Genomic DNA, 19,379 nt, shown 5'->3' on the forward strand with positions numbered 1-19,379 from the left:
TGTTTTGTAGACTGTCCCTCAAATTAGTCTGACATTTCTTCGTGATTAGGTTCAGATTGTGCAGTTTTTGCAGGGATAGCACAAAAATGAAGCATCCTCACTCTGTCCTGTAAAGAGGTCCACGAAGGTTGCATTTGCCAAGTTTCCTCACTGCAAAGAGAACCCCTTTCCCATTGCCGTTAATAAATAATTAGTGGGGAGACATGCGGAGACCATGTCAGTATCCTGGTCCTCATCAAACCTTTACCCAATATTTCCAGCCAACACTGAAAGATCGTTCCTAAACACGTTTTTACTCTGCAGTTGCAAAACTTTCAAAGGCATAATGAAATAATCCTTTTATTTGGTCACTGTAAAATTCATTTGGTTGAGATTACATTTAAAATTGGAAACAGGGGGCCTCCCTGGTGGCGCAGCAGTTGAGCGCTGGGCTGCGAAGCTGCCCGCGGCCTCTGTGGCACCGGCTCGATCCCCGGCTGCTCCCCGGCCACCGGAGGAGGGTCCCACATGGTGCGCAGACCTCTCCTGCCGCCCGCTGCTCCCCTCAGCAGTGTACTTCTGTCCTTCTGCCTGCTCTGCTCCCCGCTCTGGCTCTGGTGAATTCTCTCACCCTCCCGCGCTTCTGACTGTACCCAGTGATGTATAAACAAAAAACAAACAAACAAACTAAATAAATAAATAAATAAATAAAGGATGCCTCTATAAAAAAAAAAAAAAAAAAAGAGGACTCAGTGACCTACTTCCAGGTTGGTGAGAGCGTGGAGATTCTGGGAGAGAGCATGGACGCCCCTTCCCAATACCCTGCATGTCTTCCATCTGGCTTCTCCCACGCTACATCCTGTAGTGAGAATCAGTGGTCTATTCTGATTGCCGAATGGTTAACATCTGCCATCAAGGTTCTTCTTTCTGAACAACAAACCAACCCAACAACAAACCCAAAGCTGATAAAAACTACAGCTTGGTCATCAGATGTTCCTCCTCTGACCTTCAGTCTTCTTACAGAAACCTTGGCAATTGCTTAAGAGAAAAAGAGAGTCAGATTGGTTTATGATCCTTTCTGTATAGTATTTACAAGCTTCCCGGAATTTTTCTCTTGTTCATACCATGGATTTTAATCCCAGAAGTGGATTTCTGCCTTGGTAATTAAAAGGAGCTGATTGGCAGGTTACACCACGGCTTAGATTTTGAAAGAGATTATTTGAAATCCAGTTGAGCCACCAGAGGAGCCTGTCTTGCTATATCTCCTTAAAAACTTTCTTGCATGTGTGATAATGTACAAATAATAATTTACTGAGCCAGCTCTGCCCGATTTCACAGAAACGCCTTAATAAATACATCATAACTTTTGTTTGAAAACAGTTCATGAAGTGAAAATTTACAGACGTGTAGGCCCCCAAAGAGCTCTACTGCAAGATAATTTAAATAAAAACAAATTTGGTGATGTAGTTACCAACAGCTTAGCCTGTAATATATGTGGCCCTTGAGAGTAGAAAAATTATTTTTCAAGATTCTGAAGCTTCAACTTTTTGCTAGATTGGGCAGGACTGTCTCCATCACCCCAAACAAGAACTACATTTCTTTCTTCTCTTGGCTGTTTCTTGTTATTTTGTTTATTTATTTGCCTCATGCCGAAGATAGCATGAGGGCTATCTCATTTCTGGTGATCGAAGTGGCTTCTCCCTGGTCTCGGCTGTGAGGAACACCTGCTCTTTGGGGTAGAGGATGCTGCTGACCTTGGCCAGTGCTCCCGTCACACCAGCCAAACCTGTTCTGGACACTCTGTCCTGGGATGATCACTGAACAATGACCTACAGTCCATGACGTCTTCCTGGGGACGAGGAGCCCAATTGTGCAAGATTCTAGCTTACCTTCATTGTGGGCAAATGCTCTGTCATCTGGTTTCTGCAGAGGCCTTGCTTGGGGCTCTCTCGTGGTCGCTTTCTTTGTTCTGCCTCTGCTTGCTGTCCTAGCAAGAAACAGGTGAAGGCTGTCACCTTTAGGCTTTGTCACTGAACAATTACTCCTGAGGCCCTGCAGTCCTTAACACTTTCCACAAGGGACTCTGTAAAGGGCCAGGAATGGCCACAGTGCAGGTTTTCTATGATCCAGCAGACCAGGTAAAGGAGGAGTCAGGGTCCTCAGTGGTTTTTGCAGGTTTTGCAGGTCTTTTATTGGGGTTCACCAGGTATATGGCAGGCAGGGGTGCTGGGGGCCCGGGAGGCTGGCAGGCCTCCCGGGCCCCCAGCAGGTCTTCACTCTGGGCTCTCCAGCCTTCTCTCAGCTTCTGCTTCTCTTGCTTCTCTCTCGGCTTCTGTTTCGGCTTCTTGGCTTCTTCTGGCGTCCTCATGATGCCGTCCTTAAAAGCCCAGTCTTAGCCCAGGTGAATCCCATCTACCTATGCCCACACCCTAATTCCAGGTGTCTGCCATCAGGCATGCATTCAGGACCGCAAGGATCCATCATCTATCCTGATGACAGGAGGGCAGAAAAGCCTGACAGTTTTCCTTACCCTACAGGCTCCTTGTGTTCTGGACTGTTCTTTCTCATGTACACACAAACATACTGTAAGGCAGAATTGACCACAGTGCAGGTTTTCTGATCCCATGCAGACCGGGTAATGGAGGAGTCAGAGTCCTCAGTAGTTTTGCAGGTTTTTTATTTGGGGTTCACCCGGCATATGGCAGGCAGGGGTGCTGGCAGGCCTCCCAGCCCCCCAGCAAGTCTTCACTCTATCTGGACTCTCTGGCGTTCGTTCTGCTGCTTCTTGGCTGCTTCTCGGCTTCTGCTTCGACTTCTGCTGCTGCTGCTGCTGCTTCTGGCATCCCCGTGATGCCGCCCTTAAAAGCACAGTCTTAACTCAGCTGAATCCCATCTACCTATGCCCACACCCTATTCCAGGTGCCGCCATCAGGCATGCATTCAGGACAAGGATCCATCATCTATCCTGATGGCGGAAGGGCAGAAAAGCCTGACATTTTCTTTACCCTACACATACACACAAATGCCTGCAGGCCATACCCACACCCTCACCTTTCTAGTCCCCGCTAGTGTGCCCTGGAGATCTTGTGCTCTGAGGGTGTGTAAACTCTTGTCTTCTTAAAATGCCTAGTGAATGTTGCAGTGATTGTTATTATATAAATTTTTTTTAAAGATTTATGTATTTATGCATACAAGAACTGGGGTGTAGGCCAGAGGTGCGGAGGGAGGGTATGAAAGGATTCACCACAGACAGAGTGGGGAGCAGAACAGGCAGACTGACCGAAATACTCCCCGCTGCGGGGAGCAGCGGGGAGACAGGAGAGGTCTGCTGCACTGTGTGGGTCAGCTCCCTGGCTGGGGATCTAACTCAGGTCACAGTGGCTGGCAATAGTGCTTGATAGTGCTGAGACTTTAACCCCTGCGCCATTGGGGATACCCAACTTTTTTTTTTTTAATAGTTTTTAACAAAATATGTGAATGCACAGCCATCAAAACGATTTTAAAAAATTTGAAGACACCCAGCACTGGAACTAGGCCTTCAGAAGTGGCTGGTCCCAGACATCTGCTAATCTCTGTCTGCTTGATTTGCAGGAGTCTCCAAAAATCCATCTCAGCTATTTGGTGAGAGGAGCCAAGGATGCTGCCCACACCTGGCATCTATTACTTCCCCTGGGAGGTCAGCGCCGGCCATGTTCCCGAGGGAGCCTCTCTGCGAACATTTGGCCGGTGAGAATGTTTTGTATGTGGGGGGATATTTAAATGACTTTACCTAAACCCAACAATAGCAAATGAAATCATTTTATGTTACATTTATCTAGATGTTTTGAAAATGCAAACAAAATAATGTCTTCATTGTAAAAATGCAAACAATCGCAAAGGTGTGAAAAGGGCAAGCAAAAGTCCCTGGTGACCCCACTGTCTGACAGCCCGCTGATTGCTTTACCCACATTTTCGTGCACGTATGTACAGACAGCCACGTGGTAGATACACACAACATATGTAATGCATCTGTTAGTCACCTATTGCTGTGTAACAAATTACCCCAAAGATAGTGGCTTAAAATGAGAACAAATGCTTATCATTTAATAGTTTATTTAATTACTATGTGGGTCAGGAATTTGGGAGCAGCTTGACTGGGTGGTTCTGGCTCAGACTCACTTACAAGTTTGCAGTCAGAAGTTGGTTAGAACTGCCAACACCTGAAGGAGGGACTGAGTGGGAAGGACCCGCTTCCAAGGTGACTCATTCATATCTTTGGCAGGTCAGTACCAGCTCTTGTCAAGAAGACTGATTTCTAAAAATATAGGTTCCTTCCTGGGGACTAATTGAGGGTTCTCACAAGATGGTGGAAGAGCCATACAGTGGAATACTGTTCAGCAATAAAAAGGGATTAACTATGGCAGTATTACACAGTGTGGATGAATCTCAAAATCAGTCAATGGGCCATCCAATAGCGAGCAAAGAGAAAGCTACAGGCCTTTTGTGACCTATCCTTGGCTGTCACTCAGTCCTTTCTGCAGTAGTCTGTATATATGGACATAGAGAAATATCTCAAGCTAGATGAGATCCTATTATATTATATTGTACCATTTATTTACTTAATTGCATTTAGTAGACCTGGCTCTACGCCAAATATTGGAGTTTTATCATCACTTTAAATAGATCCCTTTCATTTTATTGTATAGAGTCATCATAATTTTTAAAAATATCTGTTTATTTAACCAAGATCTATGGATTATCAACAAAGACATCAATGTAAATGAGTGGGGATAGGATAGTCATTTCAGTAAATGGTACTGGAGGTTCCTACTGACATTCTCACAGGTGTTAAAAAAAAATTGCTTGCAGCATTAAAAAAACTCACAATAAATTGAATTCATAGATGTATCATCTAAACTATGAAATATCTAGAGGAAAACTTCACAGCCTGGCATTAGGCAAAAATTTCTTAGATAAGACACAGAAAATAAAAGTCATTAAATATGAATAAATTGGACTTCAACAAAATTGAAAGTTGCTGCTCATCAGAAGATACCTTTTAGAGAATTTAAAGATAAGTCACAAGGGAGAAAGTGTGTACCACCTGTGTGTCTGTGTATGTGAGGACATGATACCTCTACCCAACAAGTGACTTGTATTAGAATATCAAAGAGCACAAACAACTCAGTAAAACAAAGAACTGAATTGTAAAAAGGGCAAAAGATTTGAACAGGTGCTACCAAAGATGCACAGATGGCAGACAAACACATGAAATTTTGCTCAACGTCATTAGTCATTAGGAAAATGCAAATTAGAACCCCAAAGAGTTTCCTGCACATGCTAGAGTGGCTCCATTAGAAAAGATGGACAATACCAAATGCTGAAGAAGCCGTGACTGGATTCTTATGCACTTCTGGTGGGGACATACAATGGCACAGCTATTTTAGAAAACAGCTTGGCGGCCTCTTATAAAAGCTAACCATACACCCTCCATGTGTCCCATCCAGTCTACTCCTAAGTATTTGCCCAAGAAAAATGAAAGCTTTATGTGCACACAAAAGATTGCATATAAATATTTATAGCAATATTCTTTCTAAGAGCCAGAAACTTGAAGCATCCCAAATGTCTGTCTGTCTGACTAAATAAACAAATGGTGGGAGAGTCATACCGTGGAATACTATTCAGCAATAAAAAGGGATGAACTATGGCAATATGCAACAATGTGCATGAATCTCAAAATAAGTCAACTGAAGTAAAGAAACCAGGTCCCAGGCCTCCCCGGTGGCGCAGCGGTTGAGTGCTGGGTTGCGAAGCTGCCTGCAGCCTCTGCAGTGCCGGTTCAATCCCCGGCCTCTGGGCGAGGGTCCCACATGGCGCGCAGACCTCTCCTGCCGTCCGCTGCTCCCCTAAGCAGTGTACTTCTTCAGTCTGCCTGCTCTGCTCTCCCCTGTGGCTCTGGTGAATTCTCTCACCCTCCCGCGCTTCTGACTGTGCCCAGTGCTTGTATGTATGTATGTATGACTAAACAAACAAACAAACAAATAATAAATCTTTAAAAAAAAAAAAAAAGAAACCAGGTACCAAACAGGTACATGTTTGTATGACTGCATGTATGTAAAAATCTAGAAAATGCAAAGTAATCTATAGTGGGAAAATAGCAGATCAGTGGGGTGCTGGGAGAATCACAGGAGGATAAGAGGGGACTTGCCAGGGTGATAAAAAGTTATGTTCATTACCTTGCGCCGTCGGCTTCACAAGTGTGTGCAGATATCAAACTGCGTACCTTAAATATATGCAGTTCATCAGGTTATACCTCGTTAACACCGGAGGGAAGGAGCATTTGTAACAGAATGCCAAGAATGCGGGAGGGTAAAACACGTGAACAGACTCTACAAAAGAAGAAAGACATAGCAACTAGCAGTCATACAAAAAGACAACATTGAAATATTAAACCACTTTAAAATATACAGGGTCCTCCCTGGTGGCGCAGAGGGATAAGTCTCAGACTATGAAGCTATCAGCAGCCACTGCAGCACGAGAGCGATCCCCAGCCAGGGAGTTACCCACATGGCACAGCAGACCTCTCCTGTCTCCCCACTGCTCGTGTCAGCAGTGTATTTCAGTCAACCCCCGTGTTCTGCTCTCCATTCTGTCTCTGGTGAATCCTCTCGTCCCTACAACTCTGGCCTGTACCCCAGTTCTTGTATGCATAAATAAATAAATCTAATATATATATATATATATATATATATATATATATACACACACACAGACACACACACACACATGCACACAAATGGTGCCTAAGCACAGGAGAAGATGGCTAACATCATTGGTCACCAGGGAAATGCAAATTAAAGTCATCCTAATAAGGAATTTCCTACCCAATAGGATGGCCAAAATGAGAAAACTCACCACACCAAGTGCTGACGAAAATCACAGTAACTAGAACCTTTTTACCTGCTAGTGGATGTGAGCTGGCACAACCTCTGTGAAAAGCACGTTGGCAATTTCTTTTAAACAGGCAGCTGGGCTATACCATTCAGCATGCCCACTTGGGTGTTTACCCAGGAGAGATGCAGCACATGTCAGCCCAAAGACATGTATGGGAATGTTCTTACCAGTTTATTCCTAATAGCTCCAAACTAGAAGCAAACCAAATCAGCTGTGGACGAATAAACAAACGGTCTATTTATCCATTCAGCAGAGCACTGTTGAATAATAAAAAGGAACAAGCCACTGCTTTGCCCAACCACATAAAGAGCCTCAAGACCATTATGTTAAAACAAACAGAAAATGACACAGAAACAGTAATTCCAAAGGGCACCTGCACCCCTATGTTTATAGCAGCACTGTTTACAATAGCTAAGCTATGGAAATAACCCAAATGCCCAAAAATAGATGCCTGGATCAAGAAGAGGTGGTACATATACACCGTGGAATATTACTCAGCAATCAAAAAGGATAAACACATGCAGTTTGCAGCAACATGGATGGAGCTAGAAGGGATGATGCTCAGCGAAATAAGTCAGAAAGAAAAAGAAAAATACCGGATGGTGTCACTCATAGCAGGAATCTAGAAAACCTAAATAAGGGACCAGGAAAAAGACTAATCAATACAAAGTGAAAATCAAAATCAACAAGCAACTATAAACCAGAGACACACTACGGGGGGGAGCTGTTGGGGGGGGTAGGAGGGAGAGGCGGGGAGAGGAAGAACTAGAGTCAAAATAAGGGGGGGGTGCAATTGTATGGGGAATATAACCAAAATGAAAATGCATACATTGTGCAAAGATGAAAAATGATGTAAGAATTATATAAAGTAAGATATTATAAATAAATAAATACTAAATGAAATTAAAAAAAAACAAAACAGAAAAGCCTAAACACAAAAGACCACACGTTGTCATGACTCCACTTACACACGGTGCTTGAGAAGCAAAACACCTTTAGGGGCCAAAGCAGATCCGTGGTTGCCTGGGGTGGGAGAGTGACATCAAAGGGGCATGAGGAGACTTCGTTGGGTGACAGGAACGCACCAGGTAAATTGGTGGAGGTTGTACTTTTTTTTTTTTAAAGAACTGGGGTGCAGGCCAGAGGTGTGGGGGTGAGAGGATGCACCAGAGACAGAGTGGGGAGTAGAAGAGGTGGCGTGACTGAGAGGAGCAGCGGGGAGACAGGAGAGGTCTGCTGCGCCATGTGGGTCAGTTCCCTGCCTGGGGTTTGAACTTGTGCTGCAGTGGCTGTGGATAGCTTCATAGTGCTGCGTCTTAACCCCTTGCGCCACCAGGGAGGCCCAGGTTGTACTTTCATCAATGCTTGTTGACATCGATGTTTAATGCATGTGATTCACATCTCAGCAGGTGGACTGAAACATCTTTTCTGATTCACTGCTGCCATTTTTATTTGCCTGATCAGAGTGAGACTTAATATTTCCTGTGGATTTATGGGCCTCCCAGAACCTTTTGGGCTCATGGTGGTTCTGTCCATGAGTAGAATTGACGGCGCTTTCCCCAATCTCTAGGCTGAGCGTCTATGACACGGCCCAGTCCCACGTGACCCTGCTGGCTCAGCACGGACCTGAACAGCACCTCGTCCACATCTGTACCAAGTTGGTGGAGCCATTCCGAGCCCAGGTGGGCTCCCTGTACCTTGTCCTGGGGGAGCTGGAACACCAGAAGGGTAAGCCGTGGAACCACACCCCCTTTTCACCCTGAGTCTCGAGTTTGGGCAGTCATGGGGTGACTCAGAGCTGGGCCTGGCTTGTGACCACATAGGAGTCCCTCACACTCAAGGGCTCCTGGGAAACAGGCCTGACTGGGCTCAGAGTAGGCCTGCCAAGGAAGCATGGCGGGGGGAGAGGCCATTCCTTTCGAAGGTGTGGCGCAAGGCTGTTTGCTTACAATCCTTTTGAATCTAACCACCAGCCCATGACCTTCTTATTGCTATGACATAGAGGAGAAAACTAAGGCTCATAGAAAATGGGGCTGGAGTAACAGGCCAGGTCAGGGGAAGAAAGTAGAACACAAGGAATAAAAGCCAGTTGGGATAAAATCATAAAATCTCCAGGACCCAGAGCTGTAGTTGGTCTTTAAAATCTAGGTCCTGGGCCTCCCCTGGTGGCGAAGCGGTTGAGCGCTGGGCTGCGAAGCTGCCCGCAGCCTCTGCAGCGCTGGTTCAATCCCCAGCTGCTCCCCAGCCACCGGAGGAGGGTCCCACATGGCGCGCAGACCTCTCCTGCCACCCGCTGCTCCCCTCAGCAGTGTACTTCGGTCCTTCTGCCTGCTCTTCTCCCCGCTCTGGCTCTGGTGAATTCTCTCACCCTCCCGCGCTTCTGACTGTACCCAGTGCTTCTATAAATAAATAAATAAATCTTTAAAAAAAAAATAAAATGAAATCTAGGTCCTCTCATTCCTTGCCTGTGCTTCTGGCCATCCTGTGCGTTTCCCTTTACCTGGTTGGTTACTTAATATAAAATGTTGTGTCAGGTTATTTTTGGCTTAGATTATATCACAAACATTTCCCCATGTTTTACATTTTTCCAGATGTAGGTTTTTTTTTTAAGAGAGGCATGTTTTATTTATTTATTTGTTTGTTTTGTTTATACATGCACTGGGTACAGTCGGAAGCGCGGGAGGGTGAGCGAATTCAGCAGAGCCAGAGCGGGGAGCAGAGCAGGCAGAAGGACCGAAGTACACTGCTGAGGGGAGCAGCGGGCGGCAGGAAAGGTCTGTGCACCATGTGGGACTCTCCTCCGGTGGCCGGGGAGCAGCCGGGGATCGAACCGGCGCTGCAGAGGCTGCGGGCAGCTTCGCAACCCAGCGCTCAACCGCTGCGCCACGGGGGAGGCCCCAGATGTAGGTCTTGACAGCTACATGATACTTTATAGATAACACGTATCATAACACATATCCTGAGTCATGTGACAATGGGTCATGTATAGTGTTTCCATTTTTTGCTCTCATCAATACATTTATACATTAATAAGTGTATTAGTTGCTTAAAGAAATTATTGTCCATTCAGTCAGTAGGATATTATGCATTATAGACGGAGTTGTAAATTTATATCAATTGCCATTGAAAATATACTCACAAAACCACACTAAGAAAAAGCAGTTTACAAAGCAATATGTGTTGAATGATACCTTTTTTGTCTTAATATATCTCATACACATAAAAATTTGAAAGATTATTATTATTTGTCAAATATTTTATTTATTTATGCATATAAGAACTGGGGGCGTAGGCCAGAGGTGCAGGGGTGGGAGTGGTGAGAGGATTCACCAGAGACAGAATATGGAGCAGAACAGGCGGAGTGACTGAAATACACTGCTGATGGGAGCAGCAGGGAGATAGGACAGGTCTGCCGCGCCATGTGAGTCAGCAACCTGGCCAGGAATTGAACTCAGGCCGTAGTGGCTACAGATAGCTTGATAGTGCAGAGACTTTACCCCAGCGCCACCAGGGATGCCCCAGTTTGAAAGATTATTTACCAAAATGTTAATAGCAGTTACTTCTGGGTGGTGGGATTTTACAATGAAAATATGTTGCTTTTATAGCAAAAGGGGAAAAAAGATAAAAAATGACTCTGGGGCCTCCCTGATGGTGCCAGGGGGTTAAAATGCAGCCTATGAAGCTGTCCGCAGCCACTGCAGCACAAGTTTGATCCCCAACCGGCCATGGAGCTGCCCACAGGGCGCAGCAGACCTCTCCTGACTCGCCCGCTGCTCCCCTCAGCAGTGTACTTTGGTCAGTCTGCCTGTTCTGTTCCCCACTCTGGCTCTGGTGAATCCTCTCACCAGCCCCACGCCTCTGGCCTGTACCCCAGTTATTGTCTTTATAAAGAAATAAATCTTAAAAAAAAAAAGAGTGACTCATCTGTCTGTCACATGTCTGTCAGTCTATGCATCCATCTATCTCATCCATCCATCTGACATCTACTAGTCTTTGTCCATATTTTGATTTTTTTTTTTAGGGTTGTTTCCTGAAAGTAGAATCCTTGTGCTCAAGGATGTGAACATTTCTTTACCTTTCGTGGCTTATATTACCAACTCACTTTCTAAGTCACAGCGATTTTTAACACTCTGAAAATGAAATGCACTCCAGGGGAGAAAGTAATTAAATGGTGCTTACTTTATCTATACTTGATTTCATCAAAGTTAATCTTTAGTCAGGCTTAAGCCTTTGAGCTGAGAGCGCCAGCCCTCATAACTGATTTGAGAGAGTTATCAGGAGGCAGGATTGGGAATGTGGACAAAGGCCTTTTACATAAATGATTTCCACTTTGACTTCAGCCCAAATCACCTGAGCCTTTCCCTTGTAGTCGTGACCTCTACAGTGAGTCTTAGAAGCCAGGAACCCGGTGCCCAGTGTCTGAAAGGGTTGGCCCTCCCATTATAAATCCCATGAGGAGGGGGCGCTTTGACACCAGCCCGGAACAGCGGCCAGAGTGAGGACCTAGTGTGGTCATCTAGAATTATTGTGGGAAGAAAATGGAAAAAAACTTTAAAGTTTAAATTCAACTCACATGGATTTTAAAAAATTGACTATTTTTTTAAAAGATTGATTTATTTATGCATACAAGAGCTGGGGTACAGGCCGGAGATGCAGGGGTGAGAGGATTCACCAGAGACAGAGTGGGGAACAGAACAGGCGGATTGACCAAAGTACACTGCTGAGGGGAGCAGAGGGCGAGTCAGGAGAGGTCTGCTGTGCCATGTGGGTTGCTTCCCAGCTGGCCGGGAAATCGAACTCATGCTGCAGTGGCTGTAGACAGCTTCATAGGTTGCGTCTTAACACCTTGCGCCACCAGGGAGGCCCAAAAATTGACTATTTTCATCTCGAATGTAGAATATAGAGTGAGCTCCAGGTACCCATCACCCAGATTCAGCTGTGATCAACCCACATTCCACTGTTCTGTGTCACTATCACCTACATTCATTTATTTTGCTGATGTATTGAAAGCAAATTTAAGATGTTCTTTCATTTTTACCTGTAAATACCTCAATAAGTACCTCTAACATTACACCCAACAGAATTGTCATTTCTTAGTATAATCTAATACCTAGTCCACAGTCACTTCCCCCTGTTGCCTCCAGAAAAATGGCTTTTTACAATTGGTTAGTTCAAATCCAGATCCAAAATCCCTCCATTGGGCCTCCCTGATGGTTCAGGGGTTAAAGACATAGTGCTGTCAAGCTGTCTCCAGCCACTGTGGCATGAGTTTGATCCCCAGCCAGGGAGCTACCCACAGGGTGCAGCAGACCTCTCCTGGCTCCCTGCTGCTCCCCTCAGCAGTGTATTTCAGTCAATTTGCCTGTTCTGTTCCCCAATCTGTCTCTGGTGAGTCCTCTCATGCCCCCACACCACTGGCATAGACCCCAGTTTTGTATGCATAAACAAAAAAGTCTTAAAAAAAAAAACAAAGTCCCTTCACTGCCCTTAGGTTATCTATCCTAAGTCTCTGTGACAGTTCTGTCTCCCTTCTTTCCTTTTTTAAAAAAAGGCACTTTTGGGCCTCCCTGGTGGTACAAGGGGTTAGGCACAGCACTCTGAGGCTGTCCACAGCCTCTGCAGCACAAGTTTGATCCCTGGGCAGCCAGGGAGCTGCCCACATGGCGCAGCAGACTTCTCCTGTCTCACCCACTGCTCCCCTCAGCAGTACATTTCAGTCAGTTTGCCTGTTCTGTTCCCCGCTCTCTCTAGTGAATTCTCCCCACCCTGCACCTCTGGCCTGTACCCCAGTTCTTGTATGCATATATAAATAAATCTTTTTTAAAAAAGGCATTTATTGGAGAATGTGACCACTGGTCCCTGTGGAATTTGCTGGACACCACTGGCGATTGTTTCCTCCTGGTTGTGAGACCTGCTCCTCCTTCCCTTGAAATTCCCTTGCCGTGCCTTTTTCTGTCTGTACATCAGGCAAACTAAATAGTTGATGAGGGAATGTTCTTTACAGAAAAATTGCCATGAATAAATGCAGGGGAAATGGTTAAATTCTTTTTTTTTTTTTTAAAGTTTTATTTATTTATTTATTTGTTTGTTTATACAAGCACTGGGTACAGTCAGAAGCGCGGGAGGGTGAGAGAATTCACCAGAGCCAGAGTGGGGAGCAGAACAGGCAGAAGGACCGAAGGACACTGCTGAGGGGAGCGGCGGGCGGCAGGAGAGGTCTGCGCGCCATGTGGCACCCTCCTCCGGTGGCTGGGGAGCAGCCGGGGATCGAACCGGCACCACAGAGGCCGCGGGCAGCTTCGCAACCCAGCGCTCAACCGCTGCGCCACCGGGGAGGCCCGGAAATGGTTAAATTCTAATCACCACTCAAACAGCCTCCTTGAAATAATAAATCCTGGTCAACGATCATTATCTGTGAATGCTCAGGCGAAAGTTCAGTGCAAATCATCTAAACGTTACAAAAGCAGGCCCATCAATCCCATGTCTTGGCTGTGAGGCATCAGGAGGGCACAGAAGTTGTTTACTATGTTGAACTTGAAATCTAGCCATTCTTCCACCCACACCCCCCCCAAAAAATGGAACCTGAAAACTCAGCCCTCAGATCAAGCAGCATTCCTCAGCTCTGGCTGGTTTGCCTCTTATGTTACAATCTGTATTTTCCTTCAAAAAAATTTTCCCCAAGTTTCTAGTTTCAAAGTAATACAGTCTCATCGCTCCCAGCTGACAGGGGAGAGGCGGGTGAGGGCGCAGAGGAAAGGGTAGGTGTGGGAGGAGCACAGAAGCCCCTCCCCAGTCCCCATCGTGCCAGGGGGCACAGCTGGCTGCTTTCCTGCCAGTCCTGGAGGACATAAAGGTCACCCAGACCTGCGTCCCGCCCTGTGGCTGGGAGCCTTGAGACTGAGCAGCCCCAGCTGTGCCTAGTGCTCTCACGAGCCCAGGCCATCAGACACGTACAACCGGCTCCGTGAGCGCTCGCAGGGCTGTGTCTCGAGAGAAGGTCCAGGCCCCTCAGCGGAGTTCGGACACACGTCCTGTTGGGTTGAGCAATGCGGGCAACCGAGCCAGTCCTGAGGGAGCTCAGGGAACTGGCTCTGTCACCCACGCCCCCAAGCTCAGCCGCCCCCATGCTCAGCCCCCGCCAGAGTGGTTCATCCTCCTGGGTGTGGGCTGCAGCCTGACTCTCCGAATTCTGCCCCCAGGCTGAGTTAAATCAACATAGCAATGTAGGTTGGAAGGAAGGCGAGGTGGACACTTTAGCTTAATGAGTGCCTCTATCTCAAAATGGCATGAAAAGAAGACATTTTAGTGGCCAGGAACACGGATTGTATTTATCGGTGTGTCCCAATTGCAGAGAGGACATGAGTGGAGAAAGGAAAAGAAAAAACTTCCTTTAAGCAAATCCCAGGTGTCTTTCCTGTTTGATGTCACCTGACAAGACTTTCATAATGGATAAGGTCAGGTCGCCTCTGCTAGGTCATGTCAGCCCCTTCCCCTGCCCCTATCAGGCCAAACTGTCCCCTTGGGTGTATTAAACATGGGGTTCTCTTGGCCCTGATTTACAGGCCCAGTGGGTCCAGGATGCTAATGGAGATCGTGACTCCTCCTCACCCCCGGCACTTGGGACCTACAGGGAAGGCAGCAGGAACGGAGATGACAAAGGGTGGGGCCGGGGTAGAGGACTCAGCTTCTTCCTCTCTGGAGAAGTGGGGTCTCAGACTGCCCCCTAAGTTTCAGACACGTGCCTACAGGGCATCGTAGGCTCACAGTTCTCAGCCCAGACTGGCTGGCAACATCCTGATGGTGTCCTCCTGCCCCACACCCTGTCAAACGGGCGTGGCGGGGGAGGAAGAGCGAGAACACGGAGCGTGGCTGGCGCTCGGGCGGCCCTGCCAGCACCGTGGTGCGTGTGTCTTGCAGGTGGAGAGCCCCTGGTGAAGGCGCGGGTGCTGACGTGTGTGGAAGGAATGAACCTGCCTCTGTTAGAACAAGCCATCCAGGCGCAGAGGCTGCACCAGCGAGCCAGGGCCAGCGGCCAGCGGGATGAGGCAGTGCCTGAGCTCAAGTCCACTGGCCACGTGGGCGCTGTGGAGACCCAGGCCCCCCTGAATGACAGCCTGTCTGAAGCTGGAGAGTAGCGGTTGCTTATTTGGGACTGTCTCAGCCTGACAATCTCCACCTTCCTCGGCCCTTGCCAGGAGGCCTAAAGAGACTGAGCCCCCGGGGTGCTGGGGGCTGTGCCTTGGGGAGGCCATGGAGTGTTCCAGAAGGTGCTGGTGAATAAAGGCCCCAGGGGGAAGTGTGTGCAGGTGGTGCAGCGCCGGCAGGGGCCAGGAGGGGGCGCGGTGGAGCAGCAGTGGCGCCAGCCGCAGGAGCATAGGGTCTCTGGTGAATTCTGGGCTGTGGGGCTGAGGGGAGGCGGCTGAGGGGAGGCAGCCGAGGGCTCCCGGCCCAGGTGGGGGGGGCCCAGGGCCCAGGGGGGACACTCTCACCAAGGTTTCACCGGCAGAGGAGACTGAGTATCGCAAACAGACCCTGCCTAGCCCCTCACCCTGGCCGTGCAGCCTGGGGCAGAACTGAGGCTTCAGAGACCCTCTCACTCCTTGATCTCTGCCCTCAGCTGGCCCGTCCCCTCCAGGGAGGCCTCTGCATCCTTCTGGCTCCAGAGACTGGGCATGGCCGCAGTGGGGCTGGGGCGGGAGAGGTTTGGGCTCTTCCGCACACCACAGCGGGCACCCCCGAGGGCCTGGAGGTGCCTGCCTTGTGCTGGCTGAGGGCAGTCCCCCTCCAAGCCAGGGTCAGGCTGGATGAAGGCCAGGTTGGGGGAGGGAGGCAAGCCTGGGGGGCCTGGCAGGAGGAGTAGGGGGCTCCCTGTGGGCCACGGGCCTGGGGAGCTGGGACGCCTGAGGGGGCCAGCAGGGTGTCCCCTGAGGCTGGAGGAGGCAGAGGGCACTGGGCAGGGCGGCAAATGCCCGGGGTGCCGTCTTTTCCCCAGACAGCTCTCAGACATGGATGTGTTCCAGAAGCTAGAGAAGATTGGAGAGGGCACCTATGGGGTGGTGTATAAGGCCAAGAACAAGGAGACGGGGCAGCTCGTGGCCCTCAAGAAGATCAGGCTGGATTTGTGAGTGCTGGGACGGTCCGGTCTTCCCCGGGAGACCCGCAGCCCAGAGCTTTCCCTCATCTCAGGGTTTCATATGCAGCTCTGGGCTCTAGGGCGACCACAAAATGTAGCCCTTGCCTGGCCTCACCCCACTGGGCTTCGCCCCGGGTCTCCAGGAGAGATAAGTGGGTGTGTGGCTGAGGGAGCTCCCAGTCAGAAGCACCCTTCATGGTTCCTGTCTCCAGGGCTGTACCCTCCTCTCCTGCAGGGAGACCGAGGGGGTCCCGAGCACCGCCATCAGGGAGATCTCCCTGCTCAAAGAGCTTAAGCACCCCAACATTGTCAGGTGAGCAGGGGGAGGAAGCGGGAGCGGCCTTGCTCCAGCATGGCGGGAGCTGCCTCCTGACAGCGTCCCCTGCCCAGGCTGCTGGACGTGATGCACAATGAGAAGAAGCTTTACCTGGTGTTTGAGTTCCTCAGCCAGGACCTCAAGAAGTACATGGACTCCACCCCAGCCTCTGAACTGCCCCTGCACCTGGTCAAGGTACCAAGGGGACCGGCCGGCGCCCCGCCCCCCCAGCCCACTGCTGCTCAGCCGGCTGCTTCTCTCACTCTTCCAGAGCTACCTCTTCCAGCTGCTGCAGGGGGTGAATTTCTGCCACTCCCATCGGGTCATCCACCGAGACCTGAAGCCCCAGAATCTGCTCATCAATGAGCTGGGGGCCATCAAGCTGGCTGACTTTGGACTGGCTCGAGCTTTTGGGGTGCCTCTGCGCACCTACACCCACGAGGTACCTCGGGACAAAGGGGAGCGCAGAGACGGCCTCCACGCGCTCAACCACCCTGAAGGAGGCCGCTTTCTCACCCCAACAGGTGATGACACTCTGGTATCGCGCCCCAGAGATCCTCTTGGGCAGCAAGTTCTACTCGACAGCCGTGGACGTCTGGAGTATCGGCTGCATCTTTGCAGAGATGGTAGAGAGAGGGACAAACATGGCCACGGGGAGGCCACGGTGGGTGCGGGTGGGGCTCCAATTCTCCCGTGAACGTGGATTTAAGCGTGTTGGGCGCTGGCGGAAGCACTGCAGGGCCCTGATGCCTGCAGGGGCCTGGATTCCTAGCACGGCCTGGTGCTGACTCTGTATGGCCAGGGAGTGGCCCTCATACCTGCTCCCGCCCCGCTAGGTGACCCGCCGGGCCCTGTTTCCTGGGGACTCTGAGATCGACCAGCTCTTTCGTATCTTCCGCACCTTGGGGACCCCCAGTGAAGCCGTGTGGCCAGGCATCTCCCAACTGCCTGACTACAAGGGCAGCTTCCCTAAGTGGGTCAGGAAGGGGCTGGAGGACATCGTGCCCAGCCTGGAGGCGCAGGGCAAGGACCTGCTGGTGGTAGGTACCGGCATGAGCGGGGGAGGCGAGAAAGGCCTCCTGGCTGCAGCCGCTGTCCCCCGCCCCCCTGCCCTGAGTGACCCCTGTGTCAGCCAGCCTCTTATGTAACCCCGGCTCGCTGCGTCCCGGCCGATCCACTGCTGACCCGTGTACACAGCTGGCCGCCCTGTGATGTTGATCGTTCAACCCACAGACTTCTGGGTCGGTCCAACGTTCACGTCTCTCTTCTAAATAGCTCGGCGGCGATGCTGACCTTTTTTTTGCCCCCAGCTGCCTTGAGTCTTTAGTAATTTTCCAAAATTGCCTCATCTGAGCCTTTGCCCCATCCAAGCAGCTCACTCCCCCAGGCGGGCCCAGCCCTCCTCCTGCTTCTCTGTTCCCCACAGCGCCTTCCGCATGGCTGCCATGAGGCATCTCCAGACAGGCCGTTCCCTGCTGCCTGGGCTGCACCAAGGGTCTCCTCGCCCTCCTGTTGCGCTGTCTTGGCACACTGACCCCTAGGCCTGAATGCCAGCACAGAGCCTGCCAGTCTTGCCCACAAAGACTCGGGGCCATGGCACTGGCTGTGACGGGCAGGGGTCAGAGGCAGGCCCGCAGGGTTGGACTTCAGGCCGGTGTCTGCTGACCAGTGCTGGCAGCAGACGCCCACGAACGGTCTCCACCCCCGCTGCTCCAAGGCGGCACGTCCTGGCTAGGTTTGGGGCTTCTGCATTCCTGCGCCACCCCCACATTTGCTCCCTGGGCAAGTTTGGCCCCCCACTTTCTGTCTCAACTGAAAATGGGCTGGGCCGGACACTCAGTAAGAATGGGGACAGGCAGACTTGGCCTCTCTGAAGGCGACTGGGGGTGACTCAGGGCTGGACTAGAAGGGATTCTTGGTCCCCAGATTCTAGGAGTGGCCAGAACTAGCTCTCCGGCAGCCAGGAGGCTGTGCTCGGGCTGCGGCCTGCAGCTGGGACCTGGCACGGTAGTTCCTCGCCCCACTGCCAGGCCGCATCGTCTCCTCCTCCCTTCACAGCAGCTGCTGCAGTACGACCCCAGCCGGCGCATCTCCGCCAAGACAGCCCTCGCCCACCCCTACTTCTCATCCACCGAGACCTCCCAGGCCGCCCGCCCCTGCGTGCTGGAGCATTTCAGCAGCTGAGAAGGTGGAACCCACCGCCTCAGTCTCCCTCCAGCTGCTGCCCGGCGGCCGCCGCCCCAGTGACCCAGGCGAGAGAACCCACCTGGGGAGAGAGCAGCGCGCGGAGGAGTTTGGCATCAGCCGTCAGAGGCCGAGTTTGGGTCAGTCCTGCCAGCAGCTAGGAAGTTCCTGTGTTGTTTGTTGAGTTCGCCGGGGCCCTTTCAGCGTGGGGCACCGAGGGCCCTGCGTGAGGGGGTGTGACAGAGGCCCCGGGCAGGACAGGGACGCCTGCCCCGCCAACAAGGCGCTTCCAGTGCCTCACCTGCCTCGCCCTCAGCGGCACGGACCCCGGGGCAAGGGTGCCCCCTGCTGGTCCTTTTGGGTTTAAAATTCTGGGGAACGGCTCCAGAGCTCTGTCTGCCGCCCCCACGCGCTCACGCTGGTTTGCCCCTGGCTTTAAGAACAGGAAATAAAAGTGAATTTATTTCTGACCTTTCTGATGTGCTTCTGCTCACGGGGGCCCAGGGACTTGGTCACAGATGGCTGGAGAAGTGGGGACAGAGATGGGGGGCAGACGGGGCCATTCCCAGGCTGTCCGTGACCCGCCTCTGGATCCCGCGGCACCCCTCCCAGAGCCGAGGAGCTGCCGCCCTCTAGAAGCACCCAAGCACCCCATTCCCGCTTGGCGCCTCCGCTCCCCGCCTGGGAAGCACCCAGACCACGCAGACAAATCCAGTCCTACATTCTCGAATGTGAAGACTTGGTTTATTGGAAACACCGGGGCGGAGGGGCAGGGAGGGCAGCTGCCCGCGGCTCTGGGCATGGACTGGGCACCAAAGTCAGGGCAGCCGCCCA

At 50.6% G+C, this 19,379-nt stretch overlaps 2 protein-coding genes across 6 annotated transcripts in view; both read left to right on the forward strand.

The window, feature by feature from the left end:
* Nucleotides 1-15,244, forward strand: part of TEN1 (TEN1 subunit of CST complex) — a 20,301-nt gene extending 5,057 nt beyond the window's left edge. For both annotated transcript variants that reach the window (XM_054689550.1, XM_037493617.2), the window contains exons 2-4: nt 3,571-3,705; nt 8,483-8,640; nt 14,830-15,244. In XM_054689550.1, the coding sequence (XP_054545525.1) occupies nt 3,617-3,705; nt 8,483-8,640; nt 14,830-15,047 (465 nt within the window). In that variant the 5' untranslated portion in view covers nt 3,571-3,616 and the 3' untranslated portion in view covers nt 15,048-15,244. The remainder of the gene's footprint in view (nt 1-3,570; nt 3,706-8,482; nt 8,641-14,829) is intronic.
* Nucleotides 15,245-15,808: 564 nt separating this feature from the next.
* CDK3 (cyclin dependent kinase 3) lies at nt 15,809-18,811 on the forward strand. Of its 4 annotated transcripts, none has more exons than XM_037493614.1 (7): nt 15,809-16,033; nt 16,281-16,358; nt 16,436-16,556; nt 16,633-16,803; nt 16,862-16,987; nt 17,198-17,401; nt 18,420-18,579. In XM_037493614.1, the coding sequence occupies exons 1-7, from the start codon at nt 15,918-15,920 to the stop codon at nt 18,543-18,545; spliced, it is 942 nt and encodes a 313-aa protein (XP_037349511.1). In that variant the 5' UTR covers nt 15,809-15,917; the 3' UTR covers nt 18,546-18,579. The 4 variants fall into 4 exon arrangements, with proteins under 4 accessions (XP_037349511.1, XP_037349512.1, XP_037349513.1 ...); XM_037493615.1 differs by having other exon boundaries at nt 18,423-18,579; XM_037493616.1 differs by having other exon boundaries at nt 16,886-16,987.
* Nucleotides 18,812-19,379: the final 568 nt, after the last annotated feature.

Source organism: Talpa occidentalis, unplaced genomic scaffold, assembly GCF_014898055.3.
Source record: "Talpa occidentalis isolate TD23 unplaced genomic scaffold, MPIMG_talOcc4v2.1 talOcc4.7, whole genome shotgun sequence".
NCBI lineage: Eukaryota > Metazoa > Chordata > Mammalia > Eulipotyphla > Talpidae > Talpa > Talpa occidentalis.